The 20,616-nt window shown below is 35.9% G+C and overlaps 3 protein-coding genes across 4 annotated transcripts; 2 read left to right on the top strand and 1 right to left on the bottom strand.

Annotated features, from left to right (window-relative positions):
- Window positions 1-355: 355 nt before the first annotated feature.
- On the top strand, window positions 356-8,775 carry LOC147854884 (DHHC-type zinc finger family protein). The gene is made up of 7 exons (XM_087331185.1): window positions 356-712; window positions 4,053-4,290; window positions 5,124-5,215; window positions 7,149-7,275; window positions 7,363-7,448; window positions 7,540-7,605; window positions 7,974-8,775. The coding sequence occupies exons 1-7, from the start codon at window positions 515-517 to the stop codon at window positions 8,097-8,099; spliced, it is 933 nt and encodes a 310-aa protein (XP_087187311.1). The 5' UTR covers window positions 356-514; the 3' UTR covers window positions 8,100-8,775.
- Window positions 8,776-11,275: 2,500 nt separating this feature from the next.
- On the bottom strand, window positions 11,276-14,130 carry LOC147854883 (TOM1-like protein 1). 2 transcript variants are annotated; one of them, XM_087331477.1, is made up of 3 exons: window positions 13,208-14,130; window positions 12,324-12,545; window positions 11,276-11,885 (listed from the first exon to the last, which is right to left on the bottom strand). In XM_087331477.1, exons 1-3 carry the CDS (start codon window positions 13,751-13,753, stop codon window positions 11,421-11,423), a joined length of 1,233 nt encoding a protein of 410 aa, XP_087187603.1. In that variant the 5' UTR covers window positions 13,754-14,130; the 3' UTR covers window positions 11,276-11,420. The 2 variants fall into 2 exon arrangements, with proteins under 2 accessions (XP_087187603.1, XP_087187602.1); XM_087331476.1 differs by having other exon boundaries at window positions 12,324-12,569; window positions 13,208-14,128.
- A 2,862-nt stretch (window positions 14,131-16,992) lies between these two features.
- Window positions 16,993-19,870, top strand: LOC147854882 (putative xyloglucan endotransglucosylase/hydrolase protein 28). The gene is made up of 4 exons (XM_087330870.1): window positions 16,993-17,270; window positions 17,526-17,629; window positions 17,972-18,180; window positions 19,245-19,870. The coding sequence occupies exons 1-4, from the start codon at window positions 17,033-17,035 to the stop codon at window positions 19,672-19,674; spliced, it is 981 nt and encodes a 326-aa protein (XP_087186996.1). The 5' UTR covers window positions 16,993-17,032; the 3' UTR covers window positions 19,675-19,870.
- The last annotated feature ends 746 nt before the right edge of the window (window positions 19,871-20,616 follow it).

The following is a 20,616-nucleotide window of genomic DNA, read 5'->3' as shown; positions in this document are numbered from 1 at the left end:
TCTCTTATTTCACTAGATAGCCACTTAGGTTTGGAAACCCAAATTTCTTACCTCTCTACTAGTCCATAGATATCTCTTATTTCACTAGATAGCCACTGTTTGTGGAAAGTAGGGCTTGAACCCATGACCTCTACCTAGAGTCTCCATTGGGCTATCTCTTCCTCTCTCTCTCTCTCTCTCTCTCTCTCTCTCTCTCTCTATGCTCTGCTGGTCTTCCTTCTGAGAAGGAAGAGAAGACAGGCACACGCACAGCCAGGAGACAGAGATACACAGAGATCAAGAAAGAAGAAGAAGAAGAAGAAGAAGAAGAAGAAGGTTCAGAGAATGAAGAAGTAAGAAGGAACAGAGACGACAGAAAGGAATAGAGAAGAAAGAATAAAGAAACGGAGAAGCAAGAAGAAGGAATAGAGAAGAAAGGAGGAAGGAGAGAAAGGAAAGAAGAAGGAAGAAGGAAGAATCGTAATAAGAACAAAAAAGGAAGAAGAAGAAAGAAAGAAGAAGAAAGAAAGAAGGAATGGCGTGGAACGTCTTCAAACTGTGTACAGGTTTACGGATTGTGGGGTCGGTGATGATCCTTGTTGTCCTCGCTATTGTCTCGCTCTCTTACTATGCTGTTGTCATCGCCACATACCTCCCTCGACTGATGCTGCCGTCTTCATCTCTCCATGACATTGTCTTCTCTCTTCTCATCCTCATTCTCTTCCATTCCTTGGTAAGTCATCACCATACTTCTCTATTCTGCAGTTGTTTGGTCATTCACACCTAGATCTCTGGTTCTTTCCCTTTGCTTTCTTATTGTTGTTTCGATCTACCCTCAGATTCTAACTCTTTTGTCAATTTAGTGCGTCAGACCCTACATGAACTATTAGACTAAGGTAATTGAGAAATAATTGTGATGTGAACATTGTTGAAAGACCAAAATGACCTAATGGAGCAAGGTATTTGACAAGTAAAATGAAAGCCAATGTGAAAAGCATCAAGTAGCCAAAATGATCCCAGGGTTTAAGGTTACCGTTTGAAAAGAAATGTGATGATGCATGTAGTCATTGTCGAGAATGGAATGCAGAATCTGCGATCAATATCAGAGAATGGAAGGAGATCCTATATGAATATCTTTGAAAAACCAAATTGACCTATGAGGCCAAATATACCATGGAGAAGGAAATGCAATAATGCTAGTCATCAAGGATGATAATAATGATGTTGGTATAAAATGGGCGCCACTGAACTGTCATCCACACAATGGAGAGAGATGATGAAAATCTATTATTATTTTCAGGAGGCTTGTTAAATGACCTATGAGAATGAGCAAACTGTTACAAGGTTGTCCACTATTGAGGGTGGTGAGATTTTTACAAGTGATGGCTATCTTGGAGTTGTTGTATGAGAATGGTACATTCAGTGATTGAGGGTTAAAGCATGCTTGATAGTGGCATATACTTTTGATTGTAGTATAACGTGGTTTTCATCTCAGGTGCTTGTTTATAGGGTATGATATGTGATATACTCTGTTGGACTCTCCATGCCCCAGTCTCAATTATGAGATTATAGCTCTGTTTACGGATTAGAGAGATTGTCTGATGGCGATTGTGTCCACACATTTTTCTCTAGGTTTCGTAAGGAAAATGTATTGTTCTCTAGGTTTCTGGTGGTTCAGACTTTGTAAGTATGAGCAATTGCTCTTTAAAGAAGTAAAAGGGAGGCATAGTTGGCTGATGTGTAATGCTTTCCTCATTGATTCTGATTCATCACATCAGGGACATCCCATTTTTTGTATGTAAACCTTGCTTGCTTCTTAGATGTTTCTTCAAGAAGTACAGTGGTTAAAGATCTATGCTTGCTTTGTGTTTTTCTGAGTATCCTTCTAGCGTTGTATTATGTATTTCTTTTTCACGAAAAGAGTACGAAAGTGAGAGGTTGTAATCTTCTTTGTCGTTCAATCATGAACAATGGGAGCAAAGGGGTCATTTTATGTAATGTATATGGATTTGATAAGTGAGGCTCATCGAAGGAATCACTGATTTTATACAATCGTAGATTTCACGTTGAAATGCTATTAAAGGTAGATTCTCATGCCCTCCTGGTAAATATTCCCGACCTGACTTTATAAACCTCCCTTGGGTATCAATGAAATCTTGCTTGAGATGTCAAGTGAGAGGTTTTATTATCATCTTTGGAGTTCAATTATGAACTATGAGAACAAAGGGATCATTTTTATGTAATGTATATGGATCTGATAAGTGACGCTCATTGAAGGAATCACTGATTTTATACAATCATAGATTTCATGTTGAAATTTTACTAAAGGTAGATTGTCCTGGTAATTATTCCTGACCTGACTTTATAAACCTCCCTCGGGTATCAGTAAAATCTTGCTTGAGATGTCCATCGTAGCGATAAGAATCTCAGGCGCATTTTGTGAATTTAGTAGTCCTATCAAGGACATGTAACACTTTAATGTCAGTAAAGGTAAGGTCCTTGTCTGGCTTAGAAAATCTAAACTTTCTCTCAGGGGTTAGTAAAACCCCGTTTTAGATGTTGATAGGCTTATGAGAGTAGTCTGCTCACCATTTACTGGTAATTTTTTTGCATGCTCCTAATATTTATGCCAATGTGCAATAACGTGGAGAAATGAGTGCTAAATAGGCAACTAAATCACTTCAGTTAGCATGCCTTATTATTAAATGTTAACTCTGGCAAATTAGCTAATGAATTGATCAATATGGGTTGTGATTGGGGTGCAAATATTTTAGCAATTGGAGGAGGGAATTTGGGAGGTTCCTCGTGTATTTGCAAACTTTTAAGTATATCATGACCCAAGATGGAAATACATGCAATTACTTGCAAAATTTAAGTAGTTTCTATCTTCAGGTATAAATTGAGATTTCTTATAGACTTGTCATTTTCTTAAGCAAAGAATATAGGGGTCATGACTGTTTTACAACTGTATCATAATGGGTTTGGCTAATATATTAAGTAACTCAGAAAAGGAAGTTGAGGATAAATGGCAGTTTCTCATTTGTTTGCAATTTATATTTAAGTATAGCATGAACACTACAAGTTCTCGGTAGAAAGCAAATAGAAAAGGCTGTACATTTAATATACAATTGTCACCAATGATCAGAATATGTGTTGTAAACTGTATATATATTTTAGTGAATGATGAGATATAGGAAACTAGACAAAGCTTGCTCGAATCTGTATATGACTCCTATTTTGAGGAAGATGATGAGCTCTACAGAAGTGTGCAAAGGGGTTAGGAATGACATTCCAGGATTTGGTATATACTGCTTTTAAATTTAAGCCTCATTGCACTTTTGATGGAGCTTTCGTAAAGTTAATAGAAAGACCTATTTAAAGTTAAAAGAGAGATCTAACTGGCTGATATATATGAAGTTGTTGGAATCTGTATTATTCTGAGAATTAATCTACATGACATTTTTATGGAACTTTTGTACAGTTAATGGAAATCCCAGTTCAAAGATAAACGAGAGGTCTAACTGGCTGATAGATGTGTAGGTAGAAGCAGGAGGAGAAGACAGTTTTCAAGGATGCAAATGTGCAGCCAAAATATTTATTTTTCTCACTTGCATATTATTAAACTTACTACCCTCTAATAATGTACAAATGTAGGTGCAACTTGTGATCTTCACATGGGCAAGTTATGGTAGCCTTTGTTAATGAGTCGAGGTTTTCAATGTAGAATTTAGAGTGCATGTGGTTTTATATTTTAAGACCTGCTGTCTGTCCTGAACATTCTCCAGAAAACACCTGCTATTGCAATAAAAAGTCTTTGGCATATAAGAGTGTAAGCTATCCAAATCTTCATGAAGCCTAGACTTGTGTTTAGAAAATAGTTGAATGCAGGCAAATGTGATATATGATTAGAGACATTAGTGATTTCAAGATTATCATGGAAGGAGTGAAATCCAAACATCCCAGAATGTAGATTTTACATTAATAAAGATTCGCATTTTATAATGCTTGTTCTTTTTTATCCTTCTTTAGCTTTGTGGTTTATGTTTGAGGTTTTTAATTGAATGTGGATGTAGCTGTTCATGCTGCTGTGGTGCTACTTCTCTGTGGTGGTGACTGATCCTGGGAGTGTGCCACAAGAATGGAAGCCATCTACAATGGAGGACCTAGAAGCAGAGACTGTTCCTCTAGCATCATCAATTGCACAACCTGGAAATGGAGTCAATGCATTATCGGTGCAGCAGCCCCCCAAAGTCCGCATGTGCAAAAAATGCGGTCATTTCAAGCCCCAACGATGTCATCACTGTTCAGTCTGTATGTCTCCTACTTAAGTTTTTTTCTATTTCATAACTTTTTCTCAATGATAGATTTGGAAACAATAGATGTGATAGTTGTGAAGCATAGTACAATCATTATTCTGCAAATCATATGTTGGGAAATTCAATGCATTTGGGACATGAATGAAGGATATCCTTAAGCCCTTATGAGCGATGTATGTTTGGAAGTTAATACATCACTCTTCATTTGTGTATGAAGGGTCATGTGGGTGCAAATGTCTTGCTCTAATTTTATCACTGTCCCTTTCTGTCTCATAAACTAACTATGTTCAACAATGCATGTTTTGCGCACACTTTTCTATCCTGCAGGTGTTCAGCTGTCTTAGGCTGGAAAACTAGCTTGAATGTTGCTATTCAATTGCAGTACACCAGGCCTTTCTCTCCAGAATGTTCTAAAAAATTGAGCAGCCTTTGTTCCACATTTTCCAACTTGCATTCAAGTTGGCAGCCAATAGTGCATTAGAAATATGTTTTTTGTTGACACCTAAAGTCCATGATAGTTCTGGTAACTGGCTGTGGTAATATGCATTTTTAAACAACTACCTTCGTCTTTTGTAACATCCAGACATTAATATACATTTCTTAATGTAAACTGCCTTTTTACATCTGCATATTGTTTCTGCAGTCATACACATCTCCACATACTTATATTTTACTTTTATTTTTCCATATTTATGCTTGGGGCATGACACATTCCATAGCCTGAACTTTAAGTATAAAAATACTGAAATGTATGTAAGTGCTCAGCATTATGTCCAGTAATGCATGATCTTGAAAATCCGCAATGTAAGATTTCACTGTGCTTTTCAGGTGGACGATGCATTCTGAAGATGGATCACCATTGTGTTTGGGTGGTGAATTGTGTTGGTGCTCGCAATTACAAGTTTTTCCTCTTGTTCTTGGTAAGCAGTTTTGGCTGTTAAGGAAATGGTAGCTATGAGAACCATGTTTTAGTGAAATATAATTTCTGTTTGAAGAATTCATGATCAAATATGCATTTGTGGGAAACTGTGAAATGACATTTATCAGGACAAACATTAAGAAAAAGGATTTGGGTTCTTTGTGAAAGGATGGATTGACAGTACAAATGAAAGCAGTGTATAGAATGTGGTCATAATAAATTTTAGAAGCCTAACTTCTGGCAAGTTGTGCTTCACGCAATTGGCTTATTAGTAATGGATATTCTCGATGCTCTTAACATCATACTAATACTAGTTTGTTGCTTGAAAATCATTTAGTGTGTCACTTGCAAATCATGTGATGTTTGAGTCATGGTAGCATACAGAATTTACATGAGTAATATGAACTAATAATTGTCTGTGATCATTGCTTAGATTTGAGTTTGGTATCTAGGATGAGACTAGGAATAATTTAACAGCCCTTGAGCCCATGGGTTGGTTTCATGATGCATTAGTTCTGTGGCCTCTAATATATGGCACATTCCCAAGCTATCTGATTGGGTATGAACATCATCAAAAAATCCCTATAATTATTATATGCGTTGAAACCAGGGATTTATGATTGGTTGGCTCAGAGCTGAAGGGGGAAATCTAACAGAAGAAAAGAGTTTCCAAAATTTTGAGATAAAATGGAAAAAACCTTTTAAAAAAAATTTAAGATTTATTTGCATAAACCTAAAGAAGAGCTGTTGAATTTTTGTATTAATGAGCAACTTAAGATACTTACACAACACACTAGGATTTATTTACTTAAATGAAGGATAGAATTATTTGTAACTTGCTGATCAACTTGAAATGAACACGGATTTTGAGAAGGCATATGATAGAATTAGCAGGGATTTCTTTTGTTGGGGATGAGTTACCCTGCTGTTGGATCAAGAATCTTTCGGAACTGTACTGACGCACATATTTGGCTTCAGTTTTCTCTCATGAGGTCTGTTTGCCATATAACTGAGCTCACAATCCTATCTCTCCCTTATGCTGGCTTTATTATGTATTACATAGCACCATGATATTGCTTGGGATTTCCCCCCTGCATTATGAAGATGGCACTATTATTCCCACATGGGCAGATGCTCTCCTGCCTGATGTCTTCCTGATGATATTTTATCCTCTGGGTGGTAGATTTTCTTTTGAGGAGTCACATGCTCCTGTTCTCATCTTTTATCAGCACTTCATCATCACTGTAGATCCCTTGAATTGGTTCTGTCTGCATTTTTTTTATTGCAGTGTTGATAACGACCATGATGTTTTATCTTGGTTCCAAATTCAGGTGGTGGGTTCTTTTGATAAACTGACCGGCAAGTAACCAATTACTCAGACATTGTTGTAGTGGTGTTTGTATTTTGAGCTGCCCTGTCTGCCTCATAGTTTGGGATTCTCAAGAGTAGTTGTGACTCTTGGAGCCTCCACTGCTAGATGCCATGGCATCTTTCTTCTTGTATACTATGTGGATTATTAGACAGATTTTGATTAGTCAGCGAGGTGCCATTCCCACAGTTATGCCATTGGTTGCATGCTTTACTTAATCATGCATTTGTGGGTTGGTTTTGAACTTGCAGTTGTTCTCTGGATATTAGTCTCTGGGCTGTTTATTTCCAGAGGCAGGCTGTGCATGCACACGCCGATAGTCTATTGCATTCACATGCTGGTTTGCATACTGATCTCTTTGAAGTAGTTCTCTGGTTAGAACATAAATCAGGTGAACACTTATTCTATGAGAGGGTTTCTTTGGACCCGATTATCATGGTCATCATACTGGATACTCTAGATGGTGCTTTTGCTATGAACCTTGTAATGAAGTTGCATTGCCAAAATCCAGTCTGCCAAGAATTTAAGAACCAACATTCGCATGAGATGTGGAATCTTGATGCAGGTATATACATTTTTGGAGACAACATTGGTTGCTTTGGCATTGCTCCCTCGATTCATAGCCTTTTTCAGTGATGTAGAAGAAGATTCCGGATCTGGAGGGGAAATTGCTGCCACTTTTCTTGGATTTGGTTAGTATCCAAATTTTGCTTCATTTTAAGATGGAAGTTTTACATATTTTACTTCTTTAACAAGAGCTTTCATTATTTCTCTTGCAGTTTTGAATTTGGCTTTTTCTTTGAGTGTGCTTGGATTCTTAATTATGCACGCATCTTTGGTGACAGCTAATACTACCACAATTGAGGTTATTGTATTTTTTATTTTCAATTTGTCATAAATGGGGCTAAATATTAAGAAGGAAAATAATTGATTTGAGTCCTTGATGGGCTTTACAGGCATATGAAAAGAAGGCGTCAGTAAGGTGGAAATACGATTTGGGCCGGAGAAGGAATTTTGAACAGGTTTGTAAAATCTGCAGTGTACAAATTCGTTTTCTGTATTTCCTGGAATACCAGACGTAGTGCTGAAACGTGTAAGCACATTTTAGTAGGTTTACACCATTTTTAAGAGAATGCGATCCTTTCAAACTTGGTTTATAAAGACATTTGTTAGGAGAAAAGTGTTAGTGTTCTGATCTCGAACTAAACATGAATGCTTTCTACAAAAGTGATAGGCTTGTTGTGTTAGACTTACCCAAAACCTGAAGATCATAAAGCATATGTTTTCCCCCTGCACCATGTTTGTAAATTTAATTTAATGGACAAATAAATTCAATGATTTCACATTGTGCTTTAGCATGTAATGTCTTGTTTATGTATGTGCATGGCAGGTTTTCGGAGCACGGAAGTTATACTGGCCAATTCCATTATACGCTGAAGAAGATCTGAGAAGAATATCGGCCTTACATGGCCTGGAGTTCCCGTCTAAACCAAATATCACAGAGGATGAGTTTTGAGGCACCAATTAATAACACTCCCATCACCCAGTACTTGTTTTGGAAAATTAAAAGAGGTCAGTAGAGCTGTGCTAAACATACTCATGCTATATATCTGGTTTGTATCATCCCAGCTGTGTTTGGGTCCATATATATTTTCTTGAAGCTGTGAATATATGGTTAGCTATAATCGCAACAAGCTTTTTTCCCAAGGTGTGGAACCTATAAAAAGCCTGATGCACCTTTAGAAGGAAGGGACTTGAGGGGAGTTTTGTAAATGTCATCAGTGAATGCGATAGTAATATGTACATTTTACTTTGATGATGATGGCAGAAAGCCCACAATTTAGAAGCTCACAGCTATATATTTCACACTTTCCAGTGTGATCTATCTCAGGTGCAAAAGATTGTCCACTTAGATTGACCAATTTTTTATTCAGATCGAAATTTGCTTCCTTCCATAATATTCTTGAACATGACCTTCACTTTACCCTTTTGTTTAACAATTCTTTTCCCAATAAGCTGCAGTTTGAATAATACGCAAGCTTCTAATTGCAGCATATTTTGCAACATTTATTTGGTCAAAAGCTTCAAGTGGTTGCTTTATTGCATTAAAGCTTTACCACTTTAAAAGAGGTTGGTGTCCTTGTAAGAGTATGTTGGACCTTCAATTGAAAATACTAGAGATTTTGCTTCAATTTGGAAAAATTCAACTTCATTATTTGTTATAAAGAAGATACAGACCAAGAGGTAGGAGGTTGTGAATATTTCTCATATATTAATAAAGTGTCAAAATCATTTGTATTTTCGTGATTTTGTTCCAAATTGTTTATCCAAGTCCTTTTATTGAAAGGGGAGAAGGGTAAGGTGTCACATTATTTGGTTGATTGGTAAGGGTTGGCATTCATAGATATTATATTGATAGATAATTGATTTCTGCCGTATTAATTACTGTGTAATTTGTCACAAGTATGGTTTGTGACCATAGATGTAGATGGTTATAAATGCTGTTTGTGCCATACCTCTATGACATTGCCAAACTGAATGAAACTAGTGGTTTTGGGGATACAAATTGTTTCATTAATTTCTGCATGGCAATAAAGGATGAGTGCAATGATGACGGGCTTCAAGTAGTGTACGTGTTTAATACAGTTTTTTGTTGGAGTTTGACCATTATATTGTGGTCCCCAATTGTTGACCAAAGCAATGAATTATTTGTGATGTACAATTTGTGTACATCTTATCACATTTATCAATATTATACTTTGTTCATGATATGTGCATTGTTTGGCTGTTGCATTTTCAACTTATTTTGAAAATTGTCGTTGCATTTTGGGAATCGAGTATTTTACAAGAGTAGGAAGTCATATTCCAACTCCTGCAAGACATTGGAATCACTGTGTTGGAAATTGTGCATGTTGTGGGAGTTGGAATTCATATTCCAACTTGTTAAAAAGTAATCACTATATTTGCGTATCCTGCATATTGTGGGGGTAGGAATTCATTTTCAAATGTGGGAATAGGAATTCACCAACTATTAAGTGAATATTATGGCTCTATTTTGTTGACAATCTTGGAGCTTATGGGTTTAGGACCATTAACTAATATCTGTCATGTATGGGTAGTTTCATGGTGTCTTAAGAAAGACGCCTCAAATACCTTAAGTCTATGTTCGTCTTTGTTTTTGGGGAGATAATGAAAAATCTCATCATGTAAGATGGAGATGATCAACATAGTCACACTTCTTGTTTGATCTAATGCAATGTTCCTATTACATGGCTATAGGAAAAATTGATAAGCAATGCTGAGACATGTTTACATCCTTATGTTGTAGATACACCATCAATATGAACATGTATGATCACTCAGAATTTGCATGGACTCACTGATTGAGAAAGCTTTGTGTAAAGGGTTTTTGTTAGTGCATATGGCGTTGTATGTTGTGTGCACTTGTAATGTGATTCTTGACACAATCTTAGATAAAATGAAGGCATGCATCAATGTGCTTCATTGCTGCAAGATGGATTTTTGGCCATTACAGTTGCACTTTTTTCTCACTCAAGGGTGGAACTTTGGTAGGTCGCTCCCATGTACATAGTCATGTGAATTATATATGGTAACTTCTCATATATAGTCTATATTGTATTGATGAATATTATGAGGTACTGTCATCCTAACACCTAGCACAAACTAGGCTTTTACATCTACTATTTTAACAATGTATAGATAACATGAACAATATTTCTCACATTTTCAATGTTACGAAAACACACCATTGCGGTAAAAAATGTAGCCCATAAATCTCCTTATATTCAGTGGTGTGTTGAATGCCCTTATTTTCTATCCAACTTAACAAGCTTGATTCTTTTTTATGAGATTACCAAAGCATGCAACTTGATTAGAATGCTCAAATATTGTTGTTTACATGCTTGTTATTATGACTATAGCATTGATTAATTATATATTGATTGATTATAACTAATTATATTAATTATATATATGCTTATTGAAGCATATTAACATGCCTCATATGCTAATTAGATAGTTTACCATCCATTTTGATTGATGATTCTTATTTGACCCTAGATTGACAGAGATTCCAATTTTACAATATAACTATCTTTTTTTACTAAGGATATATATTTTGGTATCATCAAAAGTAAGGCATGAATTATTATTGATATATACACATAAATTTTTCTTGTTTCTAAACTTCAATGTGGAAACTTTAGTACACAAAAACAGGGATATAAATATGCTTCAAGGAATGATATCAACTTGAAGGACACTAATAATGTTATATAATCTTTCATGGATATGTTGCATGCTGTACTACAGACTTCACATAATGTATGTGATGCTTCACCATAAATGGAAGCATAACATAAAACCCTCGAAAGCCATGGTTAATAAAAATTTGTGAGGCTATGTTGATTTCACTGTGTTAACCAAACCATGAATGTGTTTCATGAAGTGCCACCAAAACTTCAAATAATATGTTTTTTCAATATTCTTTCACTGAGAAACAGAAGTAAAATTCACATCTTCATGTGACTAATTCGTTAAGCTAAGTGCGTAAATGTGCACATGGTCAATGGAAGAAGAAACAAAGATGGACACAAAGTTTGAAAACGAGTTCATGCACAATCAATCTTACCACATAGACTAAAGGTGTGTGAACGCATATAAAAGCATACAGTCAAATAAATGATATTCAACCCTGGATTAATCCGGTTTAATGTTATAAACCTCACTACTTTCAGGTGCTGTTAAAGTGTCTACTATACAAGTAACAAAGCCACATTAGGTTCTAACAAATGGATTGAACAGCGAGAAAATCGTGTTAGAGGTCGATAAGATCCTTGCCATTTTTTTTTGTGGTATCTTGATGGTTATCATATGAAGGTGCACCCGAAGGACCAAATATCATCTTGTCAAAATCAGCCATTGCAGCTTCTTCGCCCTTTGAATCATGGGCCATGGTGATGGATGTTGGCTTTGGACCACTTTTTGTAACCAAAGAACTCTCACTAATACTGTTTTTTCTTACTAAAACTTCTTCTTCTTCTTCTTCTTCTTCTTCATCCATGACTTCAACAGGTATGAGAGCAGGCTCAGAGGAGTGATTGGAAACTACAGTTGATGTTGCACACAACTCTTCAAATCTATTGATAACTTTCTGTAGCTCATCATTTACATTCAATGCTTCGAAAAGTAGTTTCTCATCATCAGTGCCTGCTTCGATGAATCTTTGTACATTCGATTGGGACTGCCGACAGTGCTCCACCAAAGTGCTTGTAAGCTCTTCCTGAAAACCAAGGAATTGCTTCAACTTCCTAATATTTTATCTCTCGGATTAAAAATTAACCTTTAATCTCTAGTATTCATTCTTAGCCCTGTCATATCTCATCTTTTGTCCTTAAACCCTTGAGCTTTAGAGCTTAATATAGTATCTGAATTGAAGACCATGAAACTATATTGGAATTTAGAATCCATGAATGCAGTTGAGTATTCAAAAACTTCTTGACTATTTGCTTCTCTCACAGGATTGTAAAAGGGACATGCATCTTCGAGGAAATTTCCTAATCTTTAATCTTAGGACTTTAAACATGTCATCTCAACCAAAGGCAATAAAAGTGTAGTAAAGTTTTAGTACACTCGCTTGTGTTACAAAAAAGACATGCAAAGTCATACTGCTATACGAATTCTTTCACAATATTGTTAAAAGTGCAGAAAAATGATGAACCTTCAATACTTCATGTGGTGGGGATGAAGATAATACGGTGGAGAGGAGCTCCACAGAGTTTGTTGCCACATCCAAAATCTCCTTTGACTGTTCCTGTGTGTATCGAGCGGTAACTGGTGGCTCTGGTACGGCAACAAGTCCTGGAATCAAGTCTGTCTCTGAAGCAAAAATAGAGGGTGGAGTAAATATTGGAGCAAGGTCCTCTATATCTCGACCTGGGAACTGCACACCCCTTGACTTTAAGCTCTGTCATATCAAAAGATTGAATATCAAAAGAAAAATATCAACAAGATACTAAAGACCCTATTCCGATTACATGCCACATAGTTATATGGCTGGTTATAATTGACTTAAATTGAGCTATTAACCTATGGTTTACAGGAATTTACAGAAAAGTATACAATTATTTATAATTAACTTTGACAGAAGTTCAATAGTTTTCAGATTATTCCTGTGCAATTTCATGTAATTATGCAATTGGATATACAGAATTTTGAATTTGATTCATTCAAACTTTCAAAAGAACCATACAAAATTATTGTCAAAATAGTTGATTCCGACCAATGGGCAGGTCATCAATGATTTGTATGGAATTTCAAACAATTATATGATGCAATATAATGATCTTGAATAGATTGAGCAGGGATAACAACTCTTCATACATATACCTGAAAAGACTTGGATGGTTAGGGTTTAGGGGGAGCATGAGATATCATGTATTTCATCAGGAAGACAACGAAACTTTGATGAGGGTTCATTTCAATTGTTATTAGTCATTTATTCGAAAAAACATGAAGGGTAAGGGATGAGTTCATTTCATACCTTATTATGAAATATGTTTCTTTAAAGACAAGAAAGAGTTAAAGAAGGGATAAATTTCATACCTTGTATGTTTCCTCGAAGACAGGAAGGTAGCGGAGTTCATCAACAGAATCTCCCCACGACTCAATGAGAGAGAGAGCCTTAGCTCTGACACTCGGTGCAGTGAGAGGATCGTCAACTAACTTCACCATCTCATCCAGCATTCGTTCTGATGCCACTTCAGAGAACATCTTCTCACAATTCTTCACACATGCCTCCAAGAGGTACAGAGTGAGCATCTGCACAGCTGGATTCCGAGGAGTGAGATTGAGCCGCTTCTTGAGTGCGCGGACCACCTCTAACCCCAGGCTTGGGTTGGGCCCATGGTTGATAGAATCACAGATCTGTAGGTTCTTGTTCCAATCTGGCCCATCAATTTGTAGGGTATCGGACGTGGCATCTTCGATCAGAATGTCAGCATCGGTCATTGCCGGGGTTGTTTGGAAGAGGTCTTTCACACGCTCGCCCATGGAGCTCATCCCAGCACTCATTTTGCGGCCAAGGTCTGCACCGCCCTCTTTGATCCGCTCTCCGATTGCATTGAACTTGTCCATGAAAGTGTCTGACATATCTCAAAAACTCTCACCAATAATCCTAACCCAATTTCTTCAAAACCCAATAAACCTGATCCTAATTTTCGTCAAAATCCAATAACCCAAACCCTGCTTTCTTCAAATTCCCAACCGTGCTAACGCCCAACCCTAATTTCTGGGTTCTTCTCTCTCGCTTTGCAGACCCAACCTCTCTTTATTCTGTAGCTTCCTTCTTCGTTCCTTCTTTCTTCTCCTTCCGTTTGTTGCCCCGGTACAAAACCTTAATCCTTCTTCTTTTTCTTTGTTTTATCTTGTTTCGACTCTCTGCGGGAACCCTAATTTCCTCTATCTGACTCTCCACAGTGGAAACCCCGAATTTTCTCGTCCTTCTTCGTGGCCTTCCCTTCGACCTCTCTTTTCTTCTGCTTCCCTCTCGCTTGTCTTTTCTCCTGCTTCTTCTTCTTCTTCTACGCAACGTTGACGTTGAGAGGTAGGTTTGAGGGTACCCCTGTGTTTTCCTTATTTCCCCAAATGCCCCATACATACATACATACATACATACATACATACATACATACATACATACATACATCCATCCATACATACATACATCACATACATACATACATACATACATACATACATACATACATACATACATACATACATACATACATACATCCATCCATGCATACATACATACATACATACATACATACATCACATACATACATACATACATACATACATACATACATACATACATACATACATACATACATACATACATACATACATACATACATACATACATCCATCCATCCATACATGCATGCATGCATACATACACATAAATGCATACATACATACATACATACACATACATGCATACGTACGTACATACATACATTGGTTCATTTTTACCCCTATGCACACAACTATTGTCCCGCTTGCAATCACTCTTGAGGTGGTTTGGGTTGTTCGGTAGTTGGCAAGCTTGGTCACGTCCCGAAAAGATAAACCTTGGGAAGATTTCATTGAGGCCCCGTTTGGGAACATAGCCAACACCCTGGGATTCACACCTAAGGGCATTTGGGAATATTGCAAGAACGTCGACGGCATTTAAAGAAATAATGAAAGACTCAAGGTTTCCTCCTCCCCCCCCTCCCCATTGTTGTTCTTTTTGCGTTATACCTTATTTCTTAGAACATGATTCATACTCACATTGTAGCTGTCAAGGCTAGTTATCATTTCGACAAAAACTAATTGAATGTGAGAGTATAACACCACCTCCAAAATCTTGGTGTTAAAGATGGATAGTCTCGTTTGGTACTGAATCCATACGCACAAACTTTTGACTCAAACCTTTCCTAGCTTCGCAAATGGGTTCATAACATTTTTCACTATATTATCATATTGGGCCCATGGAAAGTTTTCTCCCTTTCAATGGGTATTTTGATTCCACTTATGATTATACAACTAGGCATTTGCCTAAGACATGTTTCAAATAGTGATGTTGCTCTCTAGTATGAGAGGTCTTGAGATTGAAACTCGATATGGTTTTACTTGCATTACAATTTAAAAATATGATCTAGTTTCAAATACATAAGAAAAAGGAGATTATTCATTGGGAACCAACGTTTAAGTCTTCAAGTTGAGACAATCATTATCAACATATGTTGTCTCCATTGATCAATCATCTAAAGTTCGCCAAGTACAACGTGAATTCTAAACTAATTATTAAGGGATTGTTGAACCTTAATTGAATATTAATGTATTAGCATCTACGTCATTACAATATCATATAACCTTAATTCAAGTTTTGTAATACCTAATCGAGAAGCTCTACTACATCTAATGTTTTTTGCATTATTTCGTTGTGTTGGAAACCCAAGATATTGAGTTATTGCTCACTATATGTTGACATTTTATCATGAAAACCAAATTTAACGTTGCGCAACAATTTTCTAAAGCTTTACTATTGTTATTGTAACACACAAGTCAAAATTCCTCTAAACTCGTAGCCTCACCTAAATTCATGTTGTCATCAAGCTAGAGGTCGTTTACTTTTAATCATATCATCAAGCTCCTTCGACCAACCAAATGTCCCATGTGCTTCTTTGTAATGTTGTTAGATACAAGGGCTTCCAAATACCATGAAAACACAACTTACATTGTTAATACTCTTTAGAGAAAGCCAAGCCTTGGCAAAGTGTGTGCAAAAAGCGTGATAAAATGGAAACTATGGACACTTTTCCATCCTCGTGCTACAAATTTAATGGTGTTATAAGGGCCCAAATAGAACTACATTGATGTTTATCATAATATTGATTACTAGTTAGGTTAATTAAAATCAATAATTTACAATGATAGTTTAAGGTCAAGAGAAATACTAACCACCCAAAATCTTGGGGTAATCCTTCTCCCACCGATTGTCTAAGTCAAGCCATGCAACATGTGCTTATTTATGTCTTTCACTAAAAGAAATTGAGGAGGCTCAAAATAGGTTTTCCTTGGTTCATATCCTATGTTGAATATGTGTAGCATAAGCACGTGCCTTCTTCTAAGTCAAATGTGTTTACGTTAAAGAACTAATGTAGAAATTGAAATAGACCCCATCATGTACAAAACATACTAATCAAAATCACGTTGTAACATAATGGAAGCAATACGTATTCTAATTGAGGGGAGAACGTGTTGTGGGGATCGCACATGGCAACTTGTAGTACATTTATAATAATTAAATGCCTTCAACTATCAAACATTGCACTTGCGGCATGTATCTTTTCTCTCTTACTAACTATTTACTACTTAGTATGTAATAAACTTGTATCTTGCTTCCCAAAACTTAGATACAAAGTGAACCAATGACAAATAAGTATAATATTTTCATTTACCAAATCGCATACATGCAATTTGATACACCCATGAAGCTTTGTTGTACAAAATGTAATTATAGTTAATTTGGTTGATTCGACCTACAAATACATACATCATTCCATATTATATACAATATGTTTATTGTTTTTTATCCTTCAAAGTATATTAACACCATGAGTTGAAAACTCTAATAGCATAATAAATTCATTGATTGATAGAACAAATCGAAAAAAAACGTATATTCATAAGAGTAGAATGGAGGCAAAACACATAAAAACAAAGTTGTAACTTGTAAGGATGATTTCAATTTGTTAGTGTACGCAATTGGCAACATAATTACATCATAAAACAATGAGCAAGTGACATATTACATTGTATGGGGTCATTTGATTGTATAAGAGAGCATTGGCCCTCAAAGGTAGAGCATAGAAATAGATGGCCCAAATTTCATTTTCATTCTTATTTTTGATGGTTTTAGCCATATGCGTGAAAAACGTACCCATTAATGGAGATAAATGTAAGCTAGAAGCCCCTCCACCTACAAATTCTCCTCTCACAAGCTTGTTGCCATGCACTTTATACAACAAGGGCTTTGCTAACATTTGGGCTCCGGATCATGAATTCATATCAGATGACCAAAATCATGTCAATATCATGTTGGATGCATCCTCAGGTTATAATATCTTACTCACGTCACTTCGATTTCATAATCGAAAGTTCCACGGTTCAAAAGCTCAAATTAGTTCATTGCATATATTTGTTTGAATGTTTTGATTGCACTTCATGGTTATTCTTATGTGCACACACATCAATAGTGCAAAATGTTTGCCACATCATACATTAGAAGAAAATAATGATGATATTAACTTCTATATTGATAACTTACTGTGACATCCACTTTACACTGTCAAATTTGGAGTGTTCACAGGAACAGGTTTCAAAACAAAAACAACATATGTGTATGCTTTCTTCAATGCTGCAATAAAGCTCCCTAAGAACGACTATACGGCTGGAGTAATTACAACTTTCTATGTATGTTTAAAGAGGACAATGTTTAGTGTGCTATCATCCACAACAATTAAGAGTATGATTAGTGTAGGCATGTCAAGATATCAACTTTGCTATACCAACAAAAAATTAGAAAACCTTAAGGCCCATACCCAACTTTAATACTTGATATTATTTACATTGATTCTCATTTGTCTCACTACTTAATGATGCACATTACAATGAAATAACTTATTATTTAAGATTATAGATGGCATAAATGAGTGAATAAAAAACATTTAGTAACTCAAATTAAATTCTTATGCTAATATATAATCTATCCAGCTCACATTGGAGGTAACTATTTTTCATCTCTTGATGAAACAGACATCAAATGCAGAAATATATCCAGATAATCATGATGAGATAGATTTTGAGTTCTTGGGTAGAATACCAGGTGAAGATTACATACTACAGACCAATGTTTATGGAAATGGGAGCACAAACACGGGAAGAGAACAAAGGCTTCGCCTTTGGTTTGATCCCACGACTGATTATCATGACTATAGTATTCTTTGGACATCTGAACATATAGTGTAAGGTTTTTAGCACTCACAATTTTGATGTTGATTGAGAATAATTATTTATTATTTCACTTCAAGGTAATGTGCATTCATTAAGGGAAATTATTAGCCATGGATGAAACAAAAACATTTTGATTGGGAAATATAGTATCTTAAGCAACCTTCATCAACTACACTAGAATTGAATCATTACCATATGAACATTTAGGTGCAATGTGCCAACTTCGACCAAACTCATATCGAAGAGTTTGCTCTACTTAAAAGCATATTACCTACGGATTCTACTATACTCAAATTGGAGAGGCTATATGTTTAAAAACTTATAACTCTATGCTCTACTAGTCTAAAATTAAAGAATCATTTTGTTTAGGCATAGAAAGTGTTTCTCATTTCGAGGACCCCAAGGTATACCAGATAGGCTAAATGATACAATATATTTTTATTAAGATCTTAGAAAACATATTAGGTTTTTATTTTGTTTTTCCGAAATGTTAATTGAGTTACTTTTTCTCTTGCATATCTATTGAGGCTTAAAAGACACAACCATGTAAATATCACAAATTGGTAGACTTTAGTAGATATCAATCCCAATAATCAAGATCATGGCTTCTAATAAGCTTCACTTACTACTAGGCTTGAACCAATGTCTCTTTTCATATGAAAGTGATATTCTAATAGTTGAGTGAACTAGCGTATTTTTATAGATTATTTCTGATCATATATTGTGCATACAAGGCCTAAAAAGCTACGATAACATAAAAGAGCGTTTTGGGCACAAAACAAACTCCAGATAATACACTATTTATAAAGATTTAAAACATTAGAACCATGTGGTACTCTAAATTAATTCATAATAGTCTGTTTCAATAAAACGTATAATAATATATTTGGATTAATCATTTTGAATTGAACTAGGCCAACCATTACCATTGTATGATCAAAACATCATGCCTTCTGGTTTCCATATTTCTAGCTTACATCCATTATTTGATCATAAGTTCATGCATAATGCTTTATACTCACAAATTTGCATGTGTTTTTTGACATGCATTTGACAAATCTATTGGCTTAATTAGCTTGTACGTTGATGATATACCAATTCGAGAATTTCCAAATATACCTTCTTTGGGTGGACAATTTCCAGCAAAGCAAATGTATGCATATGCCACTATATGGGATGGATCTGATTGGGCCACCCATGGTGGAAAGTATAAAGCAAATTTCACCTATGCGCCTTTCATTGCATATTATTCAAACTTCATTGTCAATGGGTGTGCATTACCTCAACCTAGCTCCCTCTTACCTCCAATGTGTGCTCCAGAGTTTAAAAACCAGTCAATTATTCCATCACAATTAACACAACAACAAAAACAAAGTGTACAATGGGTCCAAGAAAACTACATGACGTATGATTATTGCCAAGATAGTCAACGATATCCAACTCCTCTACCAGAATGCACTATATCCACAAAAAATGTATCTTCAATTACGCACACTGAGCTTTGAATTTCATTATTATTATTACACAAGTTCTCAGAGAAAAAAATAATTCCACTAACCTATATAGTTTGTAGTGCAAAACTTCATTGTAACAGGCACACAAGCACACCATTTGTGGGCAATTTCATATCTGAAGAGTGCCAAATTTAATTGACAAGAATGAACTTCATGATACAGATAATTTTCATTTTTAATTTACTTATGGAATGAATGAATGCATTATAGTGTATTGCTTGATCCTATATTGTTGAGTTGCTTTGTCACATGTTAACCAAAAGCCAACCTTTTCACAAACCCAACATGTGGGTGGATTGTGAAAGTTACCAACTCTTATCATCAAAATTGAAGAGGAAATCTTACATGAGATAGTTGAAGAGGAGACAAAAAGTAACATGGACAACAAATAGTTGAGAAAACGCTATTCTTGAGAAAGACATTGTAATGCAGGATTGTATATAAGAAGGCTAGCTACCTTCATGAAGGGGCATCTCTTTCTTTATTGTTTTGAGATAGAGCCTTTGACAATGTGGCAAAGCTCTAGCTTCATACTCATGCATCTCCTTCTTCTTCAAACCCAATCTATGTATGTACACGATGGTATAGAACACTAGTGTCACAAAGTTACGTGCTTGTGTGTGAAATTTGAGTGGGACCACGAGAGACTTGAACCAAAGAGGATGAGACGTTGGCTGACTTGAAGGTTATTGTTAGAGACATAGACTAATGTAAGCATTAGATAAGGATAGAAAATAGATAAATAGATAGAAAGGAGAGAGAGAAAGAAGGGTGTCGATCCACCCGACCACCCCCGAGCGAAGGGATCGAGACGGACTCGATTGAGAGTCGAGTGCTCTTTAGACTCGAAGACTCTTGAGAATTGAAGGTTCCTTAGACTCAAAAGGCTCGTTAGAGTCGAAGGCACCTCAAAGTCGAAACCTCTCTAGAGTC

This window comes from Azolla caroliniana, unplaced genomic scaffold, assembly GCF_043228905.1.
Source record: "Azolla caroliniana isolate FFs.n. ecotype wild unplaced genomic scaffold, voAzoCaro1.0.p SCAF_15, whole genome shotgun sequence".
Lineage (NCBI taxonomy): Eukaryota > Viridiplantae > Streptophyta > Polypodiopsida > Salviniales > Salviniaceae > Azolla > Azolla caroliniana.
This window is presented reverse-complemented; position numbering and strand designations above follow the sequence as displayed.

Excerpts from the sequence above, each read along its gene's own strand:
- LOC147854884 (XM_087331185.1), top strand. The coding sequence starts at position 515 with ATGGCGTGGAACGTCTTCAAACTGTGTACAGGTTTACGGATTGTGGGG. Across the intron at positions 7,276-7,362 it reads TGCCACTTTTCTTGGATTTG|TTTTGAATTTGGCTTTTTCT; the intron begins GTTAGTATCCAA and ends TTTCTCTTGCAG. Across the intron at positions 7,606-7,973 it reads GGAGAAGGAATTTTGAACAG|GTTTTCGGAGCACGGAAGTT; the intron begins GTTTGTAAAATC and ends TGTGCATGGCAG.
- LOC147854883 (XM_087331476.1), bottom strand. The coding sequence starts at position 13,753 with ATGTCAGACACTTTCATGGACAAGTTCAATGCAATCGGAGAGCGGATC. Across the intron at positions 12,570-13,207 it reads TCTTCGAGGAAACATACAAG|AGCTTAAAGTCAAGGGGTGT; the intron begins GTATGAAATTTA and ends TTGATATGACAG. Across the intron at positions 11,886-12,323 it reads CACCACATGAAGTATTGAAG|GAAGAGCTTACAAGCACTTT; the intron begins GTTCATCATTTT and ends CTTGGTTTTCAG.
- LOC147854882 (XM_087330870.1), top strand. The coding sequence starts at position 17,033 with ATGGCCCAAATTTCATTTTCATTCTTATTTTTGATGGTTTTAGCCATA. Across the intron at positions 17,630-17,971 it reads GAGTAATTACAACTTTCTAT|ACATCAAATGCAGAAATATA; the intron begins GTATGTTTAAAG and ends TTGATGAAACAG. Across the intron at positions 18,181-19,244 it reads TGGACATCTGAACATATAGT|CTTGTACGTTGATGATATAC; the intron begins GTAAGGTTTTTA and ends TGGCTTAATTAG.